Genomic DNA, 25,626 nt, shown 5'->3' on the forward strand with positions numbered 1-25,626 from the left:
AAGCAGTGTTTTTTTAAAATTTACCTGTAAAGTTCGAAATTTAAAATCTTTTTTTTTTAAACCACGTTGTTTGTTTTTTTCTTTTGTTTTTTTTAATGAAACCTTGGTCCTCGCTCCTTTAATTGAAAAAAAAAATAGGGCTTGAATTACATTTTTCGAGTAGTTATAAGCTTGGAAAGACAGGGGGTCGAATAATTCACGCACCCCATTTTTAAATGTCTATTAAAAAGTAAATAATTAATTTGCTCACCAAAATTTTATATATCACAAATTTGATAGAAAAGGTCAATAAATAATATATTCAAATTTAAAACAAAAAAGCAGTGTTTTTTTAAAATTTACCTGTAAAGTTCGAAATTTAAAATCTTTTTTTTTTAAACCACGTTGTTTGTTTTTTTCTTTTGTTTTTTTTTAATGAAACCTTGGTCCTCGCTCCTTTAATTGAAAAAAAAATAGGGCTTGAATTACATTTTTCGAGTAGTTATAAGCTTGGAAAGACAGGGGGTCGAATAATTCACGCACCCCATTTTTAAATGTCTATTAAAAAGTAAATAATTACTTTACTCACCAAAGTGTTATATATCACAAATTGAAGAGAAAAGGTCAATAAATAATATATTCAAATTTAAAACAAAAAAAGTAGTGTTTTTTAGAAATTTGCCTGTCAAGTCCGAAGTTTAAAGCCTAAAAAAAAACACGTTGTTTGTTTTTTGTTTTGTTTTTTAATGAAACCTTGATCCTTGCTCCTTTAATTGAAAAAAATTAGGGCTTGAATTACATTTTTCGAGCAGTTATAAGCTTGGAAAAACGGTGTGGATTATTCACTATTTTTCACGAAATTTCTGACACACCTACAACAACAACAATAATAGTAACATTAGTAGTCATAAGAGTGGCACTATTACGACTAGTGATTACTATCCCCCCTCCTTCTATAACTACTGCTAATAATAATAATAATAATAATAATAATAATAATAATAATAATAATAATGACAATAATACTAATGTCGTGTATCTAATGAGACAACTTAGCGAATAAATCTACGATTAATTTAATAACCATCGACTAATAATCCCCCAACTCGAAAATAGAAAGGATATAAGAAAGCGACACAAACGAATGATCTGCTATGCTATACACTGACCAAAAGAAACTGAAGGAAATAAATAAATAAATAAATAAATAGTAATAATAATAATAATAATAATAATAATAATAATAATAATAATAAAAACAGAAAAGAACATAGTGCTAGCATGAATAGTCTACAAGAAAGTTGGCAACATCATTCTCTCAGCATGGATAATTGAATGCTTAAAGATATACAAAATACGTAACAAATTTGTTAAATTTATGAAGAAATCAATGGAAACACGAAGACTAAAAATGGTACTTGACTGAGATAAAAATAAAGAGTCATTTTTCAGGGAGACTATCACCACTACTTTTTATCATAGCTATAATGCCATTCAACAACGTATCATGGCATGAAATGATTACAAGAAAGAAGACTACACATTCCTCCAAACATGGATAATAGAATGCTTAAAAGACAGCATATATTATCTGCCAAAATTATCAGTTTTACGGAGAAAGCAATGGAAATATGGAGACTTGAACTGACAACTGGGGACAACACCTGACAGAGATAAGAATACGGAGAAGTATATTAGCTCCTCTATTTCCAAAATTGCTCATCAGTCATTGAGGAAGTGTATGATCATTTTACGTTATATTTATATAGTAAAGTCAACTAAAGCTTAAGATATTTTATTTATTTTATTTTTAACATTCTGTCCAGGCATTTCTAAAGAAGTTACATGTAGTCGCACGACATACAATTTCTTTTTTTATTTTTCCATTGACATCGTGAAGGAAAATGCTAAATGTTTCACCAAAGGTTCACTAAATAAAACATTTGCTAAACTCGTATTAAAACTAATGTACACTCTCCGTTAAAAACAACGGAAAATATTATGCTTTGTCGGTGTTCATATTCGCTGTTTTCATTCGTTAGATATATTTCTAAAATATTCATATAAAATCAATAATTTATTTTTCATATATAAACTATTATTATAATTTCGGATGACCTAAAGCAAAATCAATCATCGTTGGCATTTTTATTATAAAATGAAGAAAATATTTACGAATCCATTTTATGTGGCGGAGTAAGTCTTCCTATATACATTATTTACGCTTTTTGCTTTATCGCTTCCCCCACCTCTTGAAATGGTTTCCTTCAGGGTTCACTTGCTAACTTTTGCATGACGAGATGAAAGTACATAGTGAATGTATACGGAACTGTCTGTCCGATGACATACCTATGACATAAAAAACGTTTTAAATTAATATGCATTAATTTAAAATGTATTACAATGTTTAATCTTTGACTGTTTTTAATTTAGCTAGTCGCTAGGTTAATTAGTTTAATTTGCTCTTTTGTTTCCATTTTTTACGTTTGATGTCAAATGTTTATTGCTAAGTTCGTTGTGTAATATAGTTCTATCTCAGCTTGAATAAACGACGACCGCGATTTTATAATGTACATATGCATCTACGCTGACAATTTACATTTAATGTGATTAATTAGAAAATGGACACAATGCATGTATGTTATGAATGATTAGGAATGGGTCCTATTTAGTAAATGTGAAATTAACAAAAAAGGTGTTGTGAATGAAAGAGACAATCTCTGGGTTAACGAAAAAAACACAAGTAAAATTATATAAACATCAGAAACAAAAGAATCAACCAACATTTCGACGTTAACAGTCTCTTATTTAATACTTGACGAGACGGCCAACGCCAAAACGTAGGCCAATCTAAGTAGGGCGTTTTACTGGTGTGTATATATATATATATATATATATATATATATATATATATATATATATATATATATATCTTCTGTCTAAAGCCGGTTTAGTAAATCATGTGAGGTCACACAATGTCATGCATTACCAACAACTGTATGAGGCTGTGCTTCTTCCCAGACCACACAAGAATTGCTGTAATATCTCTGACTTCGTTTCTAATTCAGTAAGTGTTTCGACAAGACTCTCAGAGGTGTATAATGGAGTGCCACCATAAACAACACCAAGTACCGGCAAGAAATTAGTCACGGAGATGGCCTATCAAGATTAATTCACAGAGAAAAAGAACCTTTGGAGGACTATATAAAAGCGGTACTTCGCACTGACTGCGAAATTAAAACAATCATATCGAACACGATTAGAGAGCTCTGGATGACTCCACTAGAAATCAAAAGAGAAACGCAGAAGGGCGATTTCATTTGCTACATTAATAGTAAGATCACTACGAAAGACAGAAAGGTTTCAGACGTATTATCATTATGCGACGATGTTCTATTATATAGTTAAAGGTTGGTGATTCCTAAGCACGTTCATAAAAGGATTCTGCGGGATTTCTACAACAGACACCCGGGAAAACCGCGTGTACTGAACGAACATAGATAAATATATCACGGAGATTATTGATTCTTGCAAGGGTTGCACTGTAGCGGCTAAAACACCAGCTATCATATTCAAACCCTGACCAAAAATAGACCAACCGTGACTAAGAATCCACATCGACTTTGCGGGTCCTCGCGAAGACCATTATTACTTAATCGTAGTTGATAACTGCACCAAGTAGCCTAAGGTACTAAGGTGTAGAAGGACACAACAATTAATTTTGTACACGCACTATTCGCCCGCTTCGATTGTGGGTGATAACGGAACTTAGTACATATCTTCAGAATCTAAAGAGTTTTGTGGTATTTTTTAAAATTAAGCATGTCCATACCCCCACCCCCTCAATATCACCTTGGATAAAACGGATAAACCAAAAGATTTTATTAAAAGGATACTAAAAAGGCACATGGGGCACAAACGGACGAAGCCTTATAATAATTCTTGCATGCCACCTAATCCGAACACTCCGACGGCAGTCTCTCTCACTGAAACCATGTTCGTACGGAAAGTGTGGTTGGTTTTGATAAACTCTCTCGAAAACAAGCAAAATTGCATAAGATCAAGTACTTACCCAAAATACGTTTTAAATCCGGAGTGAAAGTTTTCTTGAACATTTTAAAAAACAACATTTCTTTTTGACAATAGTGTGGATCAACAAAAGGATTGGTGATATGGTTATATAACGTACAAGGTCCGAGACATACTCATAAACACCACAAAAACCAGTTAAAACATCACTCAGATGACATTAGCGACACATTACCCGAGAAAGAAGAGCCGATCGACGAAATTTTTGAGACGTTCGGCCTCGATCCACTCCAAACAACTACAGAACAGCTACTGCCGGGTAGGAAGAGAAAATTAACCGATCCACTAGCTATCTACCCAAAGCAAAAAAAAAGATATAGCATTTTCTTGATAGTGGCGATGTTGTAGGGACTCACCCATACGCAAGATATGAACTCTTCTGAATTGTATACATATACTGGGAGTTATCGAATCTTGTGGTGGTGGTGGTGGTAGGGGTGTGTATTTGGTAATACGCCATATTGGCGTTGAGTACTACAACTCTCGTTCTTTATGTATTCTGTCTTTTAAATACAAATACCTTTTACTAATCATATCCGTGTTTAAGTCTTTCTTAGTGAGCCTTTCGAGCCACAACAATAAATATGTATAGCGAGATGAGTGTGTAGATATGTGTATGTATTGATTTGCCTTTGGGGAATAGATAGAGAACTGTAACTTGAAAGGATAGCGTATGATTAATAAAATAACGGATAAAAATACTTAATTTTATCTAATTGATTGGCCGGTATTTATAACTTTGATTTTAATTTATTAAGGGTTTTATCAAAAGAATATACAAAAGAATAACCGGATTAGAGTACTATTATATTGATAAAAGTGTTATTTATTCACATATCTATGCAGGAATGTCTGGAAATATAGATTTGAGATTATATGTATAGGTGTGTATATGGGTATGTCAGTGTAGGCATGTGTTTCGATATATATATATATATATATATATATATATATATATATATATATATGTATATGTATATGTATATATATATATGTATGTATGTGTGTGTGCCCATATGTAGGTGTATATATATGTATATTTTTGTATGTGTAGACGTGCGTGTATATATATATATGTTTGTGTGTGTTTATGTGTGTGTGTGTGTGTGTGTGTGTACATGCGTATTTGCATTGTTTGTGCATGTAATATTTGGATAGATATGTAAATATGAGTGTATATTGCTGAAGGATAATGAGAAAAGAGGAAGGCATACGCTCACCTGTAGGGCAAGGTAGTTACGGGAAGTGGGTGGGATTTGGAAGCTCAGATTAATGGCTAAAAGGGGTGGTAACCACTCAAAATTTTTGGACCAAGGACACAGATAAAAATCTCGGTATTAAAAGATGAAAGCGGATGAAAAATATGCTATTTAGTATAAAAATGGTGCACCTCCCCGATTTCAAGTAACCAATCTGTTAGTCTATCCATCCTCCTATTTGTCTACCAACTTTTTAATTTTCTTGCTTTTTCTTACATATTACGTGAAAGAAAGAGAGAGAGAGAGAGAGAGAGAGAAAGAGAGAGAGAGGACAGGAAGGAAGAAAGAGAGGAGCAGTAAAGATAGACTGGGACATATATTACGATACTGGACTCAGTTTATGACTCCCAAAAGAGAACCCTCTTTACGCTGCTTGATCGCTGTGAAGCTTGTCAAGAGAAAGAGGTCACATTCGTCTCTGACAAAACGGATACGCCACCCATCGACTTCTGCCACCCACCGAGGCCATCGAGAACTTCACACTTATTTGTGAGTACATTGCTCATTCCAGAATCCTTTTAAATAATCGCTATTCTTTTTCTAGAACAAAAGTCTTACGTCCTCATAATTCAACACTTACTTCAGAAATGCAAGCAACTTATATCTTCTCCATACCGATGTTTGAGGATAAAAGCATAATCAACTTACCTTCAAAGGAACACAGATTATGAGTAGCATGAGATCAATAACGGCCAAACTCAAGATGAAAGAAAGCGTTGGTGTTTTGGATCGGACCCATTTCAATAAACCAACAATTGTTGTAGCGTTTCCTGAAAGAGAATTAAGAACTGAAATGTCTTTAATCATGAAAATTACAAGGGAAGACAGAAATGGAAAAATGCCCAACAAAATATTCCTTGTGATGTCAAAGTACAAGAAGTACATAAGATTGTCTTTCCTGACACTCAGTGCTAAGCCCCCCCCCTCTCGTTTCAGGTGGGGCTACAAAAGTGACCCAACCATCTGCGAATATAGATATAAAATACCATATATAACTGTCTTATCTTCCCCTTACTTCCCAATCGGTTTAGCTTGAAAGATATTACAGAATACAAAAGTTCTGCTGGATTAATCAATAGGTTTCACATGTTGATGTAGTCACGTGATCTATTGGATGATAATACAATTTAACCATCTTTAATAAACTTTATTTTTATTACAATATCTCGTATATATATATATATATATATATATATATATATACGAGATGAGTATATATATATATACATATATACACACACATACACACACACACACATATATATATATATATATATATATATATATATATATATATATATATATATATATATTTAGGCAGCATTTTCTCATTTAGACAAATATTATTGAATAGCACGGAATTATTCTGTTTTACAATTTTCCTTTTTATCTTCTCCAATCTCCGAATAGTCCTTTTTGTGTTCTTCTCGAAATTGTATATGATGGATCCATAATCGCGAGCGCTTTCGACAGAAGTACTTCTATCATCCTCAGGCATATTGTAGAAATAAATCTAGAGATAAATGTAGCTCCAATATTAGTAGCTACGTTGGTTCAACAACTAACACATTGTCGCGAAGATTGACTCTCCACCTCTCTGACTCTAGCTCCATATCACAACATTTGAAGGGACATGGCTGCCACCATTCGGAATTTCGAAGAATTATGGTAGAAAATACAAGAGTATTGCAGAGTGAGAGAAATGTAAATAGGCTAAGAATACTCGAAGCATTGTACAAATGTACAAAGAAGCCTCAAATAAATAATATTAATTATGAGTGCAGCCGGAACGTTTGAAATGTTTGGGATAAATGTTTGAAAATGTATATATGTGTTTGTATATATATAAATGTGTTTAATATATGTAAAAAAAAGAAAAGAAAAAAAGTCCGCCCCACTAACTTTTAAGAAATTACCACGTGACTAGAAAAAAAAAATATATAAGTAAATTAAAAAAACAATCTCTACGTTTATTTCTACAATATGCCTGAGGATGATAAAAGTACTTCTGTCGAAAGCGCTCGCGATTATGGATCTAACATATACAATTTCGAGAAGAACACAAAAAGGACTATTCGGAGATTGGAGAAGATAAAAAGGAAAATTAAATTGTAAAACAGAATAATTCCGTGCTATTCAATAATATATATATATATATATATATATATATATATATATATATATATATATATATATATATATATATATATATATAATTATTTACTATAATAATTAATACCTACAGACATTAGTGTTTTATCCTTTCGGGAATCTTCAGTGCAGGGTGTCACGATCAACACCAGTCGACAGATTCGAACCCGGCAACACGAGCCATCTCTGGCTCGTTTCCAATCGGCTACAGTTAACCGCGAGAAATAACGTTTAATTTTAAATATTTTAACGTCAGTCACAGTGATCTAATCGTTATAAGATGATCTATGTATATATTTCTACAGAAATATATATATATATATATATATATATATATATGTATATATTTCTGTAGAAATATATTTTTCTTATTATATATCAATCCTTATATAAGAAGCTCAATGTGATTACAGAGTAATAAATAGAACAAATGACAACATTTATATTCCAAAATTCATGATTTTGACAATCTTATAGTTTATTCCTTTAAATCAGTTGATTATACAATTCTTGACAGTATCTGTTTCGTAGCGCAAAAGCTGCAGTTACCTTTATATTTTTCCATTACGCCATATTGAATTTTAATCAAACAAAGTCATTAAACCCAACTATTCGTACTAACATTTTAATTCATTTATGAATCTTCTACCAAAACGTTCTATTTAATAATTAATAAATTTACTAATTCTAAGTTATGTATGCATACTTATGAAAATAATATAAAAAATATCTAAATTATAAATTAATATACATGCTCTTGTATACGAAACTAAACTAAGCTACAAAAAAAGGAAAACCAACTATTCGTACTAACAATTTTAATTAATTAATTTATGAATCAACTATATATATATATATATATATATATATATATATATATATATATATATATATATATATATATATATATATAGTGCAAAATTTTGTTGAAAATTCAAAGACTCACGGTTTCTTTTTTATAACCTTCGTTTATTTCCTGGATGTTTCCATTACAGCCGTTTCATTAATGAGTTAGCAATTTTACGATTTATGTTTCCGTAAAAAATATCCTGTCCTCACCAACTTCTTCAGATGTTTATCCATTAGATTTTTACAAAACCGTCGAGGACAACCTGGATTTTTCTCTTATCTAAGAAGGATTTAATTATGTTAAGTATTCTACCAGTGATACCGTATGATTTAATTTTCCTGAGGAGACCCTTGTGCCATACCCTGTCAAAAGTCTTAGATATATCTAGAGCTACCGCTCTGCCCTCCCCCGCTTTGTCCAGTGAATGGTATATACGTTCAGAGATTACAGTGAGGATGTCTGCTGTGGAAGGGGCTTGTCTAAATCCATATTGTTTGTCAGTCAGTAGTTTAGCATCTGTAAGGTGCCGGACTAGAGCATGGTTAATTATGGTCTCAAATATTTTGGCGAAAAGTGGGAGGAGGCCAATGGGACGATAATTTGATGGGTCAGTTCTTTCGCCAGAATTCTTGAATATTGGTACCACAGAAGCAGTTTTACAACAGCCCGGAAAGCATGGTTCATTAAGGCATTTGTTGTAGAGTTTGGAGAGAACTGGAGCTACGTCGGCTGAGCACTTTTTTAATAGCACAGCTGGGATGAGATTAGGTCCACATCTTTTGAAGTGTCAAGGTTTTTTATGATAGCATGCACCTGAGCAGGGGTGATTTTTAGATCGTCTAGCGTGGCGTCTGTCCACAAAGGAAAGTCAGGCAGGGGGTGGTTGGAAGGGTTCAGTGTGGAGTTCGAGGCAAACCGGCTGGCAAGCATATTAGCCTTGTCGGTTGCTGAGCAAACAACCTCGTGATTGTTGGTTAGTGGGGAATTGTTGATTGCCCATTATTTACTACACCGTTGTAGATATTTCAGAAGTCACGATTTCCTAATTTTTGTGCTTCGATGCGTTTTTTAGTGGTTTCAGTAAATTCTCTCTTAGCTGTCGCTATTTCTTTCTTAACGTTACTTCTAGTTTCTATATAATTCTGTTTGTTTGAACTGGACTTATGTCGGTTAAATCTGCGGTATGCATGCCGCCTTTGAGCAATGGCAGTTGCGCAAGTCGAAGTAAACCATTGGGGAGAGTTGGGCTTGCTATAAAATTTCCGCATGGGAACATGTGCTTCCATTGCGGTTTTGAATCATTCAGTGGTCTCATTTGCGCACTGTTCAGCAGGAAGAGAAAAAATATTTCCCCATGGGGCATCTCTGATAAGATCTCTGATGGCTTCCCAGTCAGCCTTTTTATAATATCTCGTTGTTTTGAGCACTGGCTCTTCAGTTTTAGGTCTAGAATTTAGGGCGATTTCTACCATTATCACTGCATGATCAGCGTTACCGAGTGGGCTGTCAGTATTTGTTGTACAATCCTCGGGAACTGTAGTCAGAAACAGATCTAGAAGTGATGCCTGTTGTTCTTGCTGGTCAGGGAAACAGGTTGGAAACGTAACAATTTGTGATAGGGAGTGAGATATAGCAAAACTATGTGTTGTGCTGCCCGCTGCATCTGTGTGAGTAGAGAATCCAAGCCAGTTTTTGTGGTGAACAATGAAGTCACCAAATACATGTACTTGTGCGCTAGTGTCGAGGGAGAGTGCTGTATCTATGCTGTCAGAGACTTTGTTTATTATGGTGCAGTCCTGGGTCGAGGGAGAGCGGTAGAGAAAATAAAAGTAGCTAATGTTGTGTTGTATGTTTAGTTTAAAGCCCATAAAGGCTTGATCGTCCGTTTCTAGGTTTGTTTCTCTAGTCAGGGGGAGGGTGTTACGAATGTAGACTCCAAGTCCGTGCAGAGTGGAAGATAGCCAGGCATGTTAAAGTAGTTAGAGGGGACGGAGGAGTGTAGGTTAGTCTCGTTTAGTGCTAAGATATCCGGGGTATTTGTTTACAACTGGTAAACAGAAGTGACTTTTCCAGGGCATTCATCATAAAGCACAAACAGCAGCTGACATAAGTGTGAACAAGCGCAGACGGAACTCATTTTTCTATTAAGTTTTTTTTATTTTAGAGCCTTTATACTTTGCCATTAAACTGATTGCCGAATATATTATTAAGAAACATTTATTTCTGTCACAAACAATTAATAAACTTATAGTTCTAACAGTTTTGTGCAAATTCAGTGTAAACGACAATAAAACTGGTTGCTTACTTCAGCGTTCTAACATTAACATTTCAATTGTAATATACGTTGTTCGCAATTTTTAGTACACATTTTACAAAACCTGCATTTTCACAAAACTTGCATTTTTCATAAAAACTCAAACTAGCAGTTCAGTCAAGTAAAGTCATACTAATCTTCACTTATTTCAATCACTAGCAGGTTAGCCCGGCTTTGCTCGGGTCATATGTACTGTTCATAACTTTATACATATATATATATATATATATATATATATATATATATATATATATATATATATATTAAAACGTTTGACTCATATTAAAATTTTAAGTGTTTACACTAAAAATTGGCGAAGGTGTTTGGTAGAGTCTGCAAAGGTCAACTCTGTAAACTTTATCCTCTTGGCAGCCAAGTTTTCGCCCAAAAAACTGATTAAAAAGCTTGCTGCATGTATGAATACCCTTTATATAAATTTCAAATGTTTAGATCTAAAATTGGCTGAATAGTTTGCTAGAGACCACAAAGGTAAAATCTTTTAAACTCTGACCCCATTGGAAGCCAAATTTTCGGCCAAAAACCGATTAAAAAGCTTTCCCTGTGGTTAAATACACTTTATGTAAAATTTCAAATGTTTAGTCTAAAAATTGGGGTAGAGACCGCAGACGTCAATTTTTTTTAAACGTTGCCCCCAATTTTGACCCCTTAACATTTATTGTTTGGGGCCCAAATCAAATTAAAAAGTTTGATCCATGTCCAAGTAACCTACATTTAAGATTTCAAGTGTTTAGACCCAAAATTTTGCCCCCCGCCGGCCTTCATCAGGTGTTTTCTATCGAACTGAGGAAACCGTTTCCCCAGTTTGATACAAAACACCTGATGAAGGCCGGAGGGCAAAACGGCCGAAACGTTGTGTCTATAACAACCAAGATGAGGAAGTCAGTTCGACAATCTCAATCAATGAAAACACCTCATCTCAAAAATACAGACAATTACTGTTAAATCTTTGCTTTAACTATTTAATGTACTATATATATATATATATATATATATATATATATATATATATATGTATATATATATGTATATATATGAATATATATATGTATATATATATATGTATATATATGTATATGTATATATATATATATATATATATATATATATATATATATATATATATATATAAAGATAGCATTAGTAATCTAATATGTTAATGAAATAATTAAAATTCAGTTTCGACAAGTGCATATCTGAAAACTGGTAAATGGACCTATAGCATTAATTTAGAAGAACCTCTACATAAACAACATCTTTGGTGTGACCTCTAACAGGTCTGTAAATGTATAGGTTTTCAGGACTTCCAATGCGTGAGGAACCAACATACAACTGACCATGAGAAAAGCAAGGTGTCTGAAGATTAAGTCCAACAACTTTTAGGCTTTGACCTTGAGCTTTACTTATAGGCATGGCAAAACTAATTTTTGTTGGGAATTGTAAACGCTTAAACTGAAATGCCCTGTCAGAAGGAATCCGAGGAATCCGAGGAATTAACAGTTTCACCCTTTAAAATGTCGAGTTATCATAATGACTTCCAGAATATTAGTTTTAAAGATGTTTTTGCTAACCGTGTGCCATTACACAATTTAGGTGGATCAATATTTCTTAATAATATAACTGGGACTTCTTCCTTCAATATCAGGTTATGATATGGCATTCCAGAATTCTACAGGAAATTCTACTGCCTGATCTTCATAAATAACGAAATCAATGGATTGATAAGAATGTTCTAACCCAGGCAATTCTTGCGAAAGATTACAATTGATCAGTTATGTTACCATGAAAACAATGTAAACATTTTTAAAAAATAATTTTAAACAATGAATACTTTTTAATAACAAATAATATTTATATAAATAAAAATATTAAATTGTCAGAATATATATATAAAAATTTTTAAGCAATATAAATAGAACTTTTCATAGTTATAAACTATGAAAACGTTTTTAAAGCAATATAAAAATAGAACTTTTTATTATTTGAAACTATGAAAACCTTTAAGTTTAAGTTTAAACAATATAAATAGAACTTTAATAATTTTACACAATGTAAAAAGCTTAATTTTCAATCAAAATTAAATCACGTGAGTAGTTATAAATGATACAAATTAATACAAAGCACGCGTATTCTATTGCGACTTTTAATAATTTTATCGTCTTTTCTCTTTCAATTATTTTGAAATTTATTAATTTTCACGTGTATTTTCTTTCACAACTATGGCTACCACTTTTAACATAAAAATTATACCGTTTAGTATTCGAAATACTACTTATTTGCGAAAAATTAAAATATTTAATATATAAAACATTCGTTTTCAGCATACCAGAAAACCCGTGAAAGTTGTCATTTTAAAGGAAAATGTTAAGGTGGAAACCAAGTAAAAATTTCACCTTAAAAATTATAAAAAGTTCAGTAGTTATGTATTTTATGTACCGTGCTGAAATAACGTTATTGTTTCGAAAACCATTCTTAACATGGGGAGTGGGGAGTGTTTTGTAAGTATTCTTTGCTTCCACCTCACAATTTAATAAAAATAAAGATATCGTGAAACTTAACTTTAACCTGAAAAAACTATTTTAAAATAGCGCAATACCAAAAATACATAAGCACTAAACTTCTATGTAAATTGGTTAAAATTAAAAATAAAAAAATACAAAAGGTTCTGTTTATATTCCTTAAAATAAAAAAGAAGATTTATATTGATTAAAAGAAAAAGAAGATTTATATTGTTTAAAATAAAAAAAATGTTTATTCTTTTTTTTTTAAACGTTGTTTTCATAATGATTTTTTTTAAAGAAGATCTGCTTACTTAAAACTCAACGTATGAAATACCGATGTCACTGTTTATATATTGTTGGCATAGTAACATAACGGTGATTAGGGAGTTTGGTTCCTTTTATTTGATACAGGGTTAGAGATGATTTTGCCACCTAAACGGTCGTCTTGACAGAATTTTTGGTACTTGCTGAAATAATAACGTTATTATTAAAAAAAAAAAAACATTCTTAACATGGAGAGGGGCTTGTTAACTATTTTGCACTTTAACCTAACAGTTTAATGGAAAAAGAAAACTTATTTCAAGAAAAAGGAAGAAACTATGTAAATTAAGGATATAATTTGGAGAAAAGAAATTTATCTCAAGGAAACAGGTGTATTAATTTAAAGAGAAAGTAATGCCGATTGTATCGATGCGGGGGCGGGAATGAACGAAACTTTATAAATAAATTTTCATTTTATTTAATTTCTTTAAAAAATAATGAGAAAGACAACTTCTGTTTATGCTAGAATGATTGCTTTCGTGTCAACCTTTCATGTGTTGAAATAGTCACGTAGCGGTGTTTTGATTGAAATAAGTGTCAGACGACAATCCAACTATTTGGGCGGATTTTCATCAGTCGAAGATTCGAACATGAATACATGTTTTGTTGTTGTTTTTGTTATGAAAATCATATTCATGGAAATTCGAAGTAAGTGTCGAAGATAACCAAGTGCATGTATTTTTTATGATAAATGGGGAATATCTCGTGTTATTTAAAATATTTTAAATAACAATATAATAACAATTTAAAAATATAAAAAAAAAACAGATGGTCTGCCCTCCACATTCTCTTTATTAAAAGAAGTCTATTTATTTATTTATTATCCCTAAAAATATTAAAATTTGTTTTTTTCTTAAAAAAAAGTACTTCGCTTATTAGTCTGTTTTCAGACGAACAACAAAAAACTAGTGTTTTCCACATTCTCTTTATTAAAAGAAGTCAATTTATTTATTTATTATCCCTAAAAATCGTAAAATTTGATTTTCTTTAAAAAAAAAGTACTTCATTGATAAAATATTCGATGGTCTGCATGTACTGCCCTTGTTGACCCATATTTCCGCCAGGGGTCGTTAGTGGCGTTATCTCTCAAACAAGATGGCGTCTGGCCAAATCTTCGATAAAACGTCCAATAATATTTGATTTTCTTAAGTAAAAAAAACTACTTGACCGATTTACGTGATTTTTGGAATATGACATATTCATGCAGTGACAAGTACGTACATTACAAAGATGTTTTTCAGATTATTATTGTAAAAAAGATTACTTGTGAACCATTTATAGACTTGCACCTATATTTGTTAAATGTTTTTCTATGACTCAATTTTTCGTGAAGATGAGAATAATAGTCCGAATAAAATATATCAGACATTTTATCTGATTAGATATTATTATTATTATTATTATTATTATTATTATTATTATTATTATTATTTAGAACTAACCTGTATTTTGTGTTGGCATAATGTTCTGTGTAAGAAAGCTCTCTCAGAAAAACTAAAAAAATAGGTAAAACGCATGCATTCGGAAAAAATTGGCAGTTTCTGTTTGGTATCAGTAGTTGTTCATCTAATCGATAAATGAATAAAATATGTATAGATATGTTTCGTAAATGGCATGTAACGTCTAGAAAAAATGCATGCAATCGAAACGTAAGAATTTTTAGTACTCTTGCATAATTTGACCCTGATTCTCGGGAATTTCCGTCAAGCATGGATCGGGCGAGACCGGCAATCATCGGTTTCAGCCGAGCGTTGTCCAAATGTTGAAACGCTAAATTGACTTTTTATTTTTATTTTTATGTAATGTTTTTAGTATTTTTTTCTGTGATAATAAGGGGGGGGGGGCTGATTATTTATTTATTTGTAATTCATTGACTTGACCGTTTAATAAAAAAGAAAGATACCATAAAAATTTAACTACATTTTCAACTATAGTGTGATTACACCTTCCGTAACTGGCTAAGACAAACACAGACATAACATATTCTTTCGGATTTCCGAATACTAAATAATAATAATGGCTCCCTACAATGTTCTGCCCTTTTTAATTAGCTGATATTTTTTATATTCCAGAATGTAACTAATTCCTAGATAAAGGAACACTTCTCAGTAATAGCTGATCACGGTTATAAAAGTACATTAAAACGCAAATTCTTGTAATAACTAAGTTCTTTAAATGTTTTAGAGGTTACTATGGTGAATGCTGAAGGAATTCTGTTAATAAAACCTGGAAAAAGACAGAAGGTAAAAACTTACCAATGACTCCGACGAGAAAAAGCATTGAATAAACGCTCATGATAATGGTGAATCGTGTGAGGTTGATATCTGAGATCGGATTTTGGAAATAATCCCTCAGTTTGATCACATCTTCAATGCTTGGCCGTGTTATATTGCATATGTGAATGCATCTGCAGAGTAGGTTGTCCATCTCATCCCTTGTGTACCTGTAATCGAAGCTCCAGTCTTGATAAAAAGTCTCAATCAACTGGCAGTCTTTCATGAAGGTACGCATCAGGCTCTTGTCATAATCATCTACGGTCTGCATGTCGGTGACGATGCTGCTCGTATCTGTGATCGTTGACAGAGACGAATCCGTCGTTGGAAAGAAAGACATGAAGTTTGAATCGAATCGGCTCTCAGGTTTAGTCCTTATCTCTTCTTCGTGTATTTCTTGGTCTGTTGTATTCGGTTTTATTGTTTTCATTACGTTTGTTAGGGTGAATTTGACTGGTAAAAACAAAATAAAAAGATCAGTAGAACATACCCACACACAGACACACACACACACATATATATAGTCTTGGAATATTTTCAACCTATACTATTACGTCCAAATCTTTGAGAGAAAAGAAAGAAAACGTCTCAATATGAAAAGTTAAAGAAAAGAAAAATTATTATTACCTATAAAGAATTATTATTTTCCTTAAACTTTAATGGAGATTGTATATTCGTGTAATATATTACATATATCCATATTTTTCTAGTATTTACCGAGTAAAGTTTAGTAGAGCAATTTCGTATCAATCGTCCCAACAACCAAAATGAAATCATCTGGTTTTCATTGTTGGGTATTGTCTGGCAGTGGCAGCTAGCGGAAACCACTGCTTGTAATTGTCAGCGCTGGTGATTAGTGCTGGTTAGGGGCGAGTATTTATGAGTACTGGTGGACACTGGCTAGCTTTGCGGCTATCAGTCACTGGTGGCCATGATTAGTCTCGGCCTTCATTAGACTGTTCCAAACTGCAATCGTCTGTCTTCAACTGTCGGGCATTGTTGGGCACTGGCATCCATTAGTTGTCATTGGATGCCCTGTAGCAAGCCCTGATGGTTACTGGCGGTTAATGCTTTTTGGAGGTCGTTACTTGCATTTACTTGCTTTTACTAGTGGACACTATTTGCCTTTCCAACTGTTTTTCTATGTCGCTTCCTGGCGTCCACTCTAAGTTATGACCATTATCGGTCTCTATTAAAATGCTCTGAAATTAAATTCTCTCTCTTTAACGGAAACACTGGTGGTCATTGACATTTTTAGGCGGTTACTTATGTTTGGTCATTGTTGGTCACTAGCAATCATGATCAGTGTCGGCCTCCATTAGACTGCTCTGAAATGAAATGGCCGGTCTTCATTTGTCGTTGGTTGGTTGTTTTTGTTTTACGGCATATCAGCTCTTTTCAGGTTGTTTAATGCCGAATCCAGTTATTTTGAAGACATTTTTTTAATAGAATATATATATTTTTCAAGTCAGTTTCTATTTAACCAATAGTTTGGACCCTAACAGGTACTACCACTCTGGGTCAGAGTGGACCTGGGAGCAATGCCAATTAAAAGGTGGCTTCACACTGCCCAAAGCCCGCAAACTGGGGCCTCAACATCGGATATAGTTTAAGGTCATATCCCGGACTTTCATTTGTCGTGCACTGTCATCCATTCGAGGGCACTGTCATGCAATGGCGGGAACTGTTGACCCCTGTCTGTTATGACGGTGACTGACAGTGATTTTAAGGTGGTTAATGTCACTTGTGGGAAGTAGTAGGGAAACTGCCTGTCCTATTTACACTCAAATTGACAGAGTTTCTATGGGTTCTGTCTCGGATCGACTTTTAGCTAATTTTTTCTATATGAGTGATCTTGAATCTATTAAATCCTCTATTTACTTACCCTATGTTAATGATGTTCTTATTCTAGCAGACAATAATCAACAAATATGCAAACTTCAGAACCTTTTACAAAATAAGCTTGAAGAGTTTTACTTCTTTTTTTTTTTTTTACTAAATATTCAAATACAGTGAAGATGTCTTATTTTAATTCTTCGGACTACTATTCTCATTTTGAGTGTCATTCTCACATTTCGATCTTCAGGTGTATCTTGTCCAACACCGGAATTATTCTATCAAACAGAAGTATGTTTTTGTCGAACTCAGGAATTTGCACGGAATTTTGAATAGACTCCTTTATTTATTTTACGGGCGTCGTATGCTCTCGTTCCGTCAGCCATTACTGGATAGAGGTTCTAAGTAATCTACAGTGAGGATTGAACTTTCAACCTTCAGGAGAATATTATTTACAATTGATTTTTTTTTCAAGTACTCTAACCATTGCGCCGCGTATCACCTGTGACGTAACGGATAAAATACTGTGTTTTTAGTTCTAATTGGCACTTTTCTCGAAGTTAAAGGTTTAATCCACAGTGCAGGTGATATTAAGAATACAATTGTGAATTATTCAATACTTTTAGCCACTCACAACTGACGTTACTCTCATGGATTAAATAAAGGATTTCATTCAAAATTCCGTGTAGAATCCCGAGTTTGATACAATATAATAATACTTACCAATTGGACTTCTTGTCAATATAGACATCATGGTGGAAGATAAGACGTACGTCCCAAGACAAATCCAGTTTAAAAGGCAATATATTTTTCGTCTGTTAGATAAGAAAAAGAAACACCAAGATATAATTCTTTAATAATTTAATAACAAAATAAATAAAATATCTGAAAACATTTGTATTTTGATAAGATTTTATATATTTAGAAATGGTCTAATATCGAACACTGCATTCAACTGGTTCCGTGTTGGGATAATTTACTCTACTAAGAAAAAATCATTTGTCAATTCGAAAAACATTTTAAGATTTTTATAATTATTTCTCTTGAAAAGTCTAAAGCTGTACAAAATATTAAAAGACTGTTGAAACGAAAAAGATCTAAGGAGCATCAAATGAACTTTAGGAAACAGAAACTGAAGAAATCTTACAAACTGTGCCATCTCTTATTAAAAAAGAAAAAGCATAAGTATCTGCTGATATCACATATCATAGTCATGAAGGATCAAGAAGGATGGAAAGACCGAGTAGAAAGAGCATGAGGCAGACTTCCATTGAATGAGTGCAAAGAATACTGGGACATTGCGAGGCTTGTTGCCATTCAAATTCCAGTGAAAACCAATGGTTATTGCCAGTGAGAAATTAATGGTAAGCGATTATTACGAAAAAGCAAAGTCATTTGCAAAAAGATTATGGGAAGAAATGGAGAGTTCTGGAAATGTGTGGAATCTTGTTGTCACCCAGTCTCAAAGGAATACAACCTGTTATTACTCAAGACGGAATGAGAGCATGCTACTCTCGTGGATTAAATAAAGGATTTCAGTGATTTAGGAGTGAGCACTCTATGATGGTGAACTGTGTGAAAACTCCTAGTGAGTACGAATGCAAATTGACAACCTTCTGTCTGTTGAGACAATGACATTCTGCATCCAGTTTGGGTTACTCCAGCATTTCCTGTGGCTAAATATCCCAATTTTAGATTTGTAGCAAAGTTGGCAGGTGCTGCAGTTATAATCAGCGGTAGGAATGGTTGGGGTGGCAGGGATGAGTACGAATAATAATAAACTAAAACGGACGCATCCAATCACAGGTGAGTTGAAATAGAAATCAAATAATAATAGAGACAGAACATCATAGAAGGACAATGGAACTGAAACTGCGAAAGAGTTTAAAATCTGACCCCTCAATTAAATGTTGTGGCTCTAGCTTTAACTGTTATCACGGTAAATGATCATGAAATTTTAAATATGATGGAAAGACCAAGGAGGGCGACCACCATCCAGACCTTTGGTGGAATAAAGCGAAAAGTATTTGCATCTTGGTGTGTGTGTGTGTGTGTGTGTGTGTGTATGTTTGTGGGAGGGGGGCTTATCCCGAAAAAGCAAACAATCGTTACCAATCAGAAATCGATGTTGCTACGATATATTTTTGAGGAATATTGGTTAATTGATGCTTTATACATATTGTTGAAATTTCACAATGATTCGGAGAGTTTCCACCCGCTCTTTACACCTTTTGCATAGAATTAAATTAAACTGAATATATCTCACATTACGACCCTTTATTTATTTGCAGTTGTGTTTTAACATTGATAATGATCAGTTAATTAGTTTAGGAATGAATCTTTTACATATAAATATATAAACATATACACATACATAACTTGATATATATATATATATATATAATTCTTTAAGTTCGCATAAAGGTTTATATAGTGCCTCGATAGTGTATACTACGACTAGAGCTCTTAATTTAACATGATATAATGCTAAAAAAGCATTGTATTCATAAACACTTTTATGATATACAAATTTGATTAAACATTCACAAAAAGGTTTTATCATCGAAAAACTTTTCCTTACACACAATTTTTGATAAACTAATCTTAAACTATCCTACATTTATTGCGAAAACTTAAGGATAATCAAGGCACATAATAACAAAATACTAAATAAGACCAGTTGGAATTTTTTTAAAAAAGGGGTCAATATGGTAACAATGAAAATAACAATAAGACAGACAAACATCTAGTCACTAATAATAACCTAAACTCGAATAGCAGTCACCTTAATAGAAATAAGAAACTAAATAATGAAAATAAAAGATGCAATTATAGAACCCGTGCACTTTGGCAACTACAAAATATATGCCTAATCAAAAGCATTATTTATAAAGCCACAATATTTGCCTAAGAAAACCGTAATAAGAATACCACATGGGCATGACCTCCCTTGGTTTTAAAACCAAATATTATAAGCATAGAAGCACATTCAATAATAAAATAAACTGAATAAACACAGTACTATCATCCCATTACTGCGAGTTAAAAACACCGTACGTTCTCCAATTATCAAGTGGAAAATAGTACAATAAGCCAGTACATATAGAAATTTAGACGATCCGTGTGGATTTTATCAGAATGAGGAATATGAAATTCTAACCTGTAAAGGCCCCTCAAACCTATTAAACTGTAGAAGTGAAATAATAAACAATTGTATACACAGAATAAACTTTACTTTTGGATACTAATGCATTTTTTTATGATTATTATTAAAAAACTAAACTAATCCAAAACTTAAATAAAAATAAATAAGAACTCCAAGCAAGTAAATGTTAAAACAAGGTCACTTTTTCATTCGACACATTCTCCAAAATGAAAAAAGGTGAGTCCCTCTTCTTCAGAACAAAATAAAGACGGAAGAGATGAGAGTCGGTCGAACCTTTGTCCGAGAGAAGATCTGCCATTGGATAGTGTAAGATTAACCCGTGAGCAATGAATCCGAATTGTTCGCAAACTAAACTAAATTCCAGGTGTAAACATAAAAGCATCTTGTAACATGAATTCTATGCATTTTAGTCTGACGAGTACTTTAGTCTGACAAGTATTTTAGTGGTGAATGCTCTGACGAACTGCAATCACTTGTGCCCCCACGACGTGAGCACCCTCGACAAACCCGACAGGCTGCTAAATCCCACCCCCACACTGTAGAGATCCCTAGATGTAAAAGATCTTTTTACTCCAATAGTTTCTTCCCCAGAACCGCTAAACTCTGGAATTCCATTCCAGGTCCCTGCTTCCCCAACAGTACTGACGTGCAGAAGTTCAAGTGTAACGTGAACCGACACCTTGCTGCCCGAATCCGTACATAGTACCCCAGTAGTTGTTGCCCCTGATAGTAGCCCCCTACACCAAAGTGGCAATTTGCCTTGTTTGGGGTGAAAATGTAATAATAATTAAAAAAAAAAAAACTTACAAGGATGAAATCTGAAAAATTCTATGTAGTTTAATTGCTTTATACATTTTCGTGTGTAGTGTCTATTTATAAAAATAAAAAAGGAAAAAAACAAAATTATTTATATATTCGTGAATGTTTCGTCTTTATTTCAAAATACTATTGAGATGATTTTCTTCACATCAATTATCCCGAGGAAGTTTTGAAGTAAGGCGAAACGTTGATGAATATATAAATAATTTTGGCTTTTCTTATTTCATTTTCCATCCCGTAGGAATATTATTTCTATAAGTTTCATCATATATATCTATATATACTAGAGCTTTTGGCTCGTTAAAACGGGCAAATTTTTATAGCCCGTTGGTTTAAAATGAATGCTTTATGTCAAACTTCTCGAGTAAATGTGGTATTATGATGACTAATCTTTATCTTTGCATCAAATGGATACCGTGATATTTCGTTCGCTGCACCTTATCATAACAAAGGTTCAAATAAAGTTTCAGCAGATTGGCTCAATAGTTTTCGCGAAAAAGTGAGACGGACAAACAGAGGAACTAAAATAAATATAATATGATATATGTATATTTGTGTGTGTGCGTGTATGCGTATTCACCGCTCCATCTCTTTTGTTCCACTAATTTAATAGCCATAAAAGGATTTGGTACGGTTAGATGCATGTTTATCCTTCTTTCTGCAAACATTGCTAAACATCCGGGACGAAATAAGTAACAAATTACTACGACAAATATTACTTCCTCGTTCCTTGATATCAATTTCAGCAATTTGGAAACAAATACTTTAATTGCGTCAATTTCTAATTACGTCAATTGCATTACGTAAGCATCATTGATTTATTGTTGCACGCTTCGTGCATTAATCGATGTAATGGCCTATAATAAAGCCCCGTAAATGATTTTTATTTGATCGTCGTTAGTCTGCAGGTATTTGTCTTGCTTATTTTAAAAGTAATATTTATTTCATCCTTTCATTGTGTACATGTAGTCTGCTGTTGTTTATTGTTGTTATTGTTCTTGTTGTTGAGTGAATCGTTGAGTGCACGGAGTCCACGAGGATCGAAGTTTTCCTATACGTTAACTCCTCATAACGAGAGAAGCAAAGCTCAGCGGTCACATACGTAGCCGGAGAAAGTTTTTCTCAGACACTCGAATGAATGGCAGTTGCACATGCGCAAAAATGGATTTACGGTTCCGAGTTTGAGTCGTCCTTGCTTATCACAGATTCCAACGCAGATATGATCAGACGACAACCAGCTTTTTCCTAGATTTTCACCAGTTAGTTAACAGAGTGTGACCCTAATACCACTGGGTGTTAGACTTGGCCGTCATGGGTGAATCTTCAGAACAACGTCGGAATCATATATGGAGAGTTTTCAAAAGAATTCAAGAATACGGATTTATGGTGAAGAGATCGAAGTACGATTTTTTCATGAATGAGATTAGATATCTCGATCATGTTATTGACTACAATGGAAGACGAACTAATGCCATTAGAGACATGCCGGTCCTCGATAATGTAGAAGCTCTTTAAAACTTCCTGGGATTAGCAAACAACTATCAGGCTTTCATTAAGAATGTGCACGCACCGCTAAACGAACGATTAAAGAAAGAAAAAGTCTGGGACTCCCGATTGCCAGCCGGCATTCGAAAAGATTGAAGATACATTAACATAATATCTTTTTCGGACACACTATAATTCAAAGTTGGATATAATCGTAGCGACCGAAGCCATTTCATACGGCATTGGAGAAGATATATTACATATAATGCCCGTCGGCAAGGAAAAGCCGATAGCACATACTTCAAGAACGCTTACAAATTAGATTTGATTTATATCTGGAAAAATAGCTGCTAAGGTGTCAAAATTGAAGAATTGAAACTTGGTAGACGTAAATTGATTAAGCATATACCTTCTACGCATGTGCAAATATACATTTATTCATTTAACTACGTTAATTTTTAAAGTTTTGGTAGCTTTGACTTAGCTCAAATGGTAACGAATAATGCTGGAACGTTGCATGTTTTGGTTTTAATTAAAGCTGATGACACTCAAGTCATATTTTTTAAACTTTTGAAATCACTATATATTGGGTACAATATAATAATCAACAGACTATTGATTTAAAATAAAAAATAATAACATCTGCATAATATAAAATACCATATTGAAGCGAATTTTACGACCGGGCAACGCCGGGCTGTCGTTACTATATATTGAGTAAAATATAGTAATTAATAGAGAATTGTCTCTGTAATAATAAATACAAAGTCTGAATAAATCAAAACATCATATTTAAGCGTGTTTTACGACCGGGAAACGCCTATATATATATATATATATATATATATATATATATATATATATATATATATATATATATATATATATATATATATATATATATATATTCCTTTATTTATACACTCATTATTAACTACATATTTGCTTACATATTTCAGCTGCGATCTTGTTCGAAATTCGGTTTCCTCAGGCATTGAAATTTGAATTGAAACTGTTTCAGTTGGTAAGATATTTGATGAAGATGAATTGTGGACAATAAAGCCATAACGCAGAAATATCCAACAAAATCTAGAAACGTTATTTTGTTTGTTTTTTAATATAAAAGTCTTTTTTATGGCTAGATATATTTGTATTCAAGAGGACAATGTATATATTTTCAAAAAATCCCGTTCCATCTATTAAAGTACTAATATATCCTGCGATACGGATACATATCCTTTGAAGTAGCTGAGTAGGCTTTGCTACTGTTTCGAGTAATAATCTGGTGAGTCGCTCTACTGCACGAGTGTCGTAGTCGAAGCTGGTGTTCCTATCTTGCGTACCGTTCGACGTCTGTCCCTAGATGGCTCAACTAGTCAGTACTTATGGCTTAACCTGTCAATCAAAATTATGTAAGGAGAAAGAACAAATACGTACTCATATTCATTACATCAAGACAACATATAGTTACAGTTAATAAAAATTCTACCAACTATTACATTTTAATACAAGATGCTTATTAAAAACAAAACAAAAAAAAAAAGAAATAATTTAAACAGAAAATACCTATGGATGCAGAAATAATAAAGAGAGCAATTTTCATATTGTATTCATGCAATAAATTTTGAAACATAACGATCCATAAATACAGATTTGACTAGAATATGATAATGGAACTCTCCTAAAATCAAGGGAGATAAATCTCCTAAATCGCATACCTAGATTTACTAATCTGATTTAATTCTTATATAAATCGATCCTATCCCATAAGAAGGAATCTGTATACTAAAATACTTTTAACGTACCTACGTATGTGTGTAAAGGTTTCCAGAGTATAAATTATTCGATCGCGAGATCCTATTTATTATATTCCGTTCGCACCGGGCGTTCATACAATAGAAATATGTTACAGACTCCTATAAGGTAACATTATAACCAGATATATTCTGATACTACATTAACCGTACTACTTAGATAGATATTTTTACAGCTGTAACAAAAGGGCTACAATAATATCGCGGGGTCTCTATTAACGCTGAAAGTCCACAGAATTCCCAGCAGCAATATATTACATATAACAGCTGCCGCTGTGGAATTCCAACAGGTCCCGCTAGTAACTCTAATTCTTCTAATTTCATACTGTAGACCTGTTTAATTTGAAATTACTCTGGTATAATTTTTTTTTTCGAGATAGAATTAATTTTTTCATAAATTTATTAGCTTCCAATTGTATTATCCTATAACATTGATAAAGTCATAATACTAAATATAGGGATATTTGCCTATGCAAGATTAGTTAGACCAATCAAATTCATTGTACTTCTTTTCGAAATAAGTTCTGACCGCTTATCTACGGATTAGTGAATTTTATAAAGTAAATTTTTAATTTTAATTATTTCTAACTAATGTATGTAGATCATATATAATCTCTCATATTAAAACATCTAAATCATTCACCAGTTCACAAGTCAGATATCTAAGTCATGAATACGCGAGAGACTACATGAAGGTTAACTAATTTACATATTTCTTGGAAAAACGAACGTTAATTATGTACTTATGAAT

General features: G+C 32.9%; 1 protein-coding gene across 3 annotated transcripts in view; it reads left to right on the top strand.

The window, feature by feature from the left end:
• Positions 1 to 25,626, top strand: part of LOC145256166 (GTP:AMP phosphotransferase AK3, mitochondrial-like) — a 410,511-nt gene that overhangs the window by 131,454 nt on the left and 253,431 nt on the right. The window contains exon 5 of one of the 3 annotated variants that reach the window (XM_080114762.1): positions 24,021 to 24,132. The exons of the other annotated variants lie outside the window; for them this stretch is intronic. Within the exon in view, the coding sequence (XP_079970888.1) occupies positions 24,021 to 24,066 (46 nt within the window). The 3' untranslated portion in view covers positions 24,067 to 24,132. Of the gene's footprint in view, positions 1 to 24,020; positions 24,133 to 25,626 lie in introns of those variants that run through there. 3 annotated transcript variants of the gene reach the window in all.

Source organism: Euprymna scolopes, chromosome 3 (assembly GCF_053919585.1).
Source record: "Euprymna scolopes isolate OS-2025 chromosome 3, ASM5391958v1, whole genome shotgun sequence".
NCBI lineage: Eukaryota > Metazoa > Mollusca > Cephalopoda > Sepiida > Sepiolidae > Euprymna > Euprymna scolopes.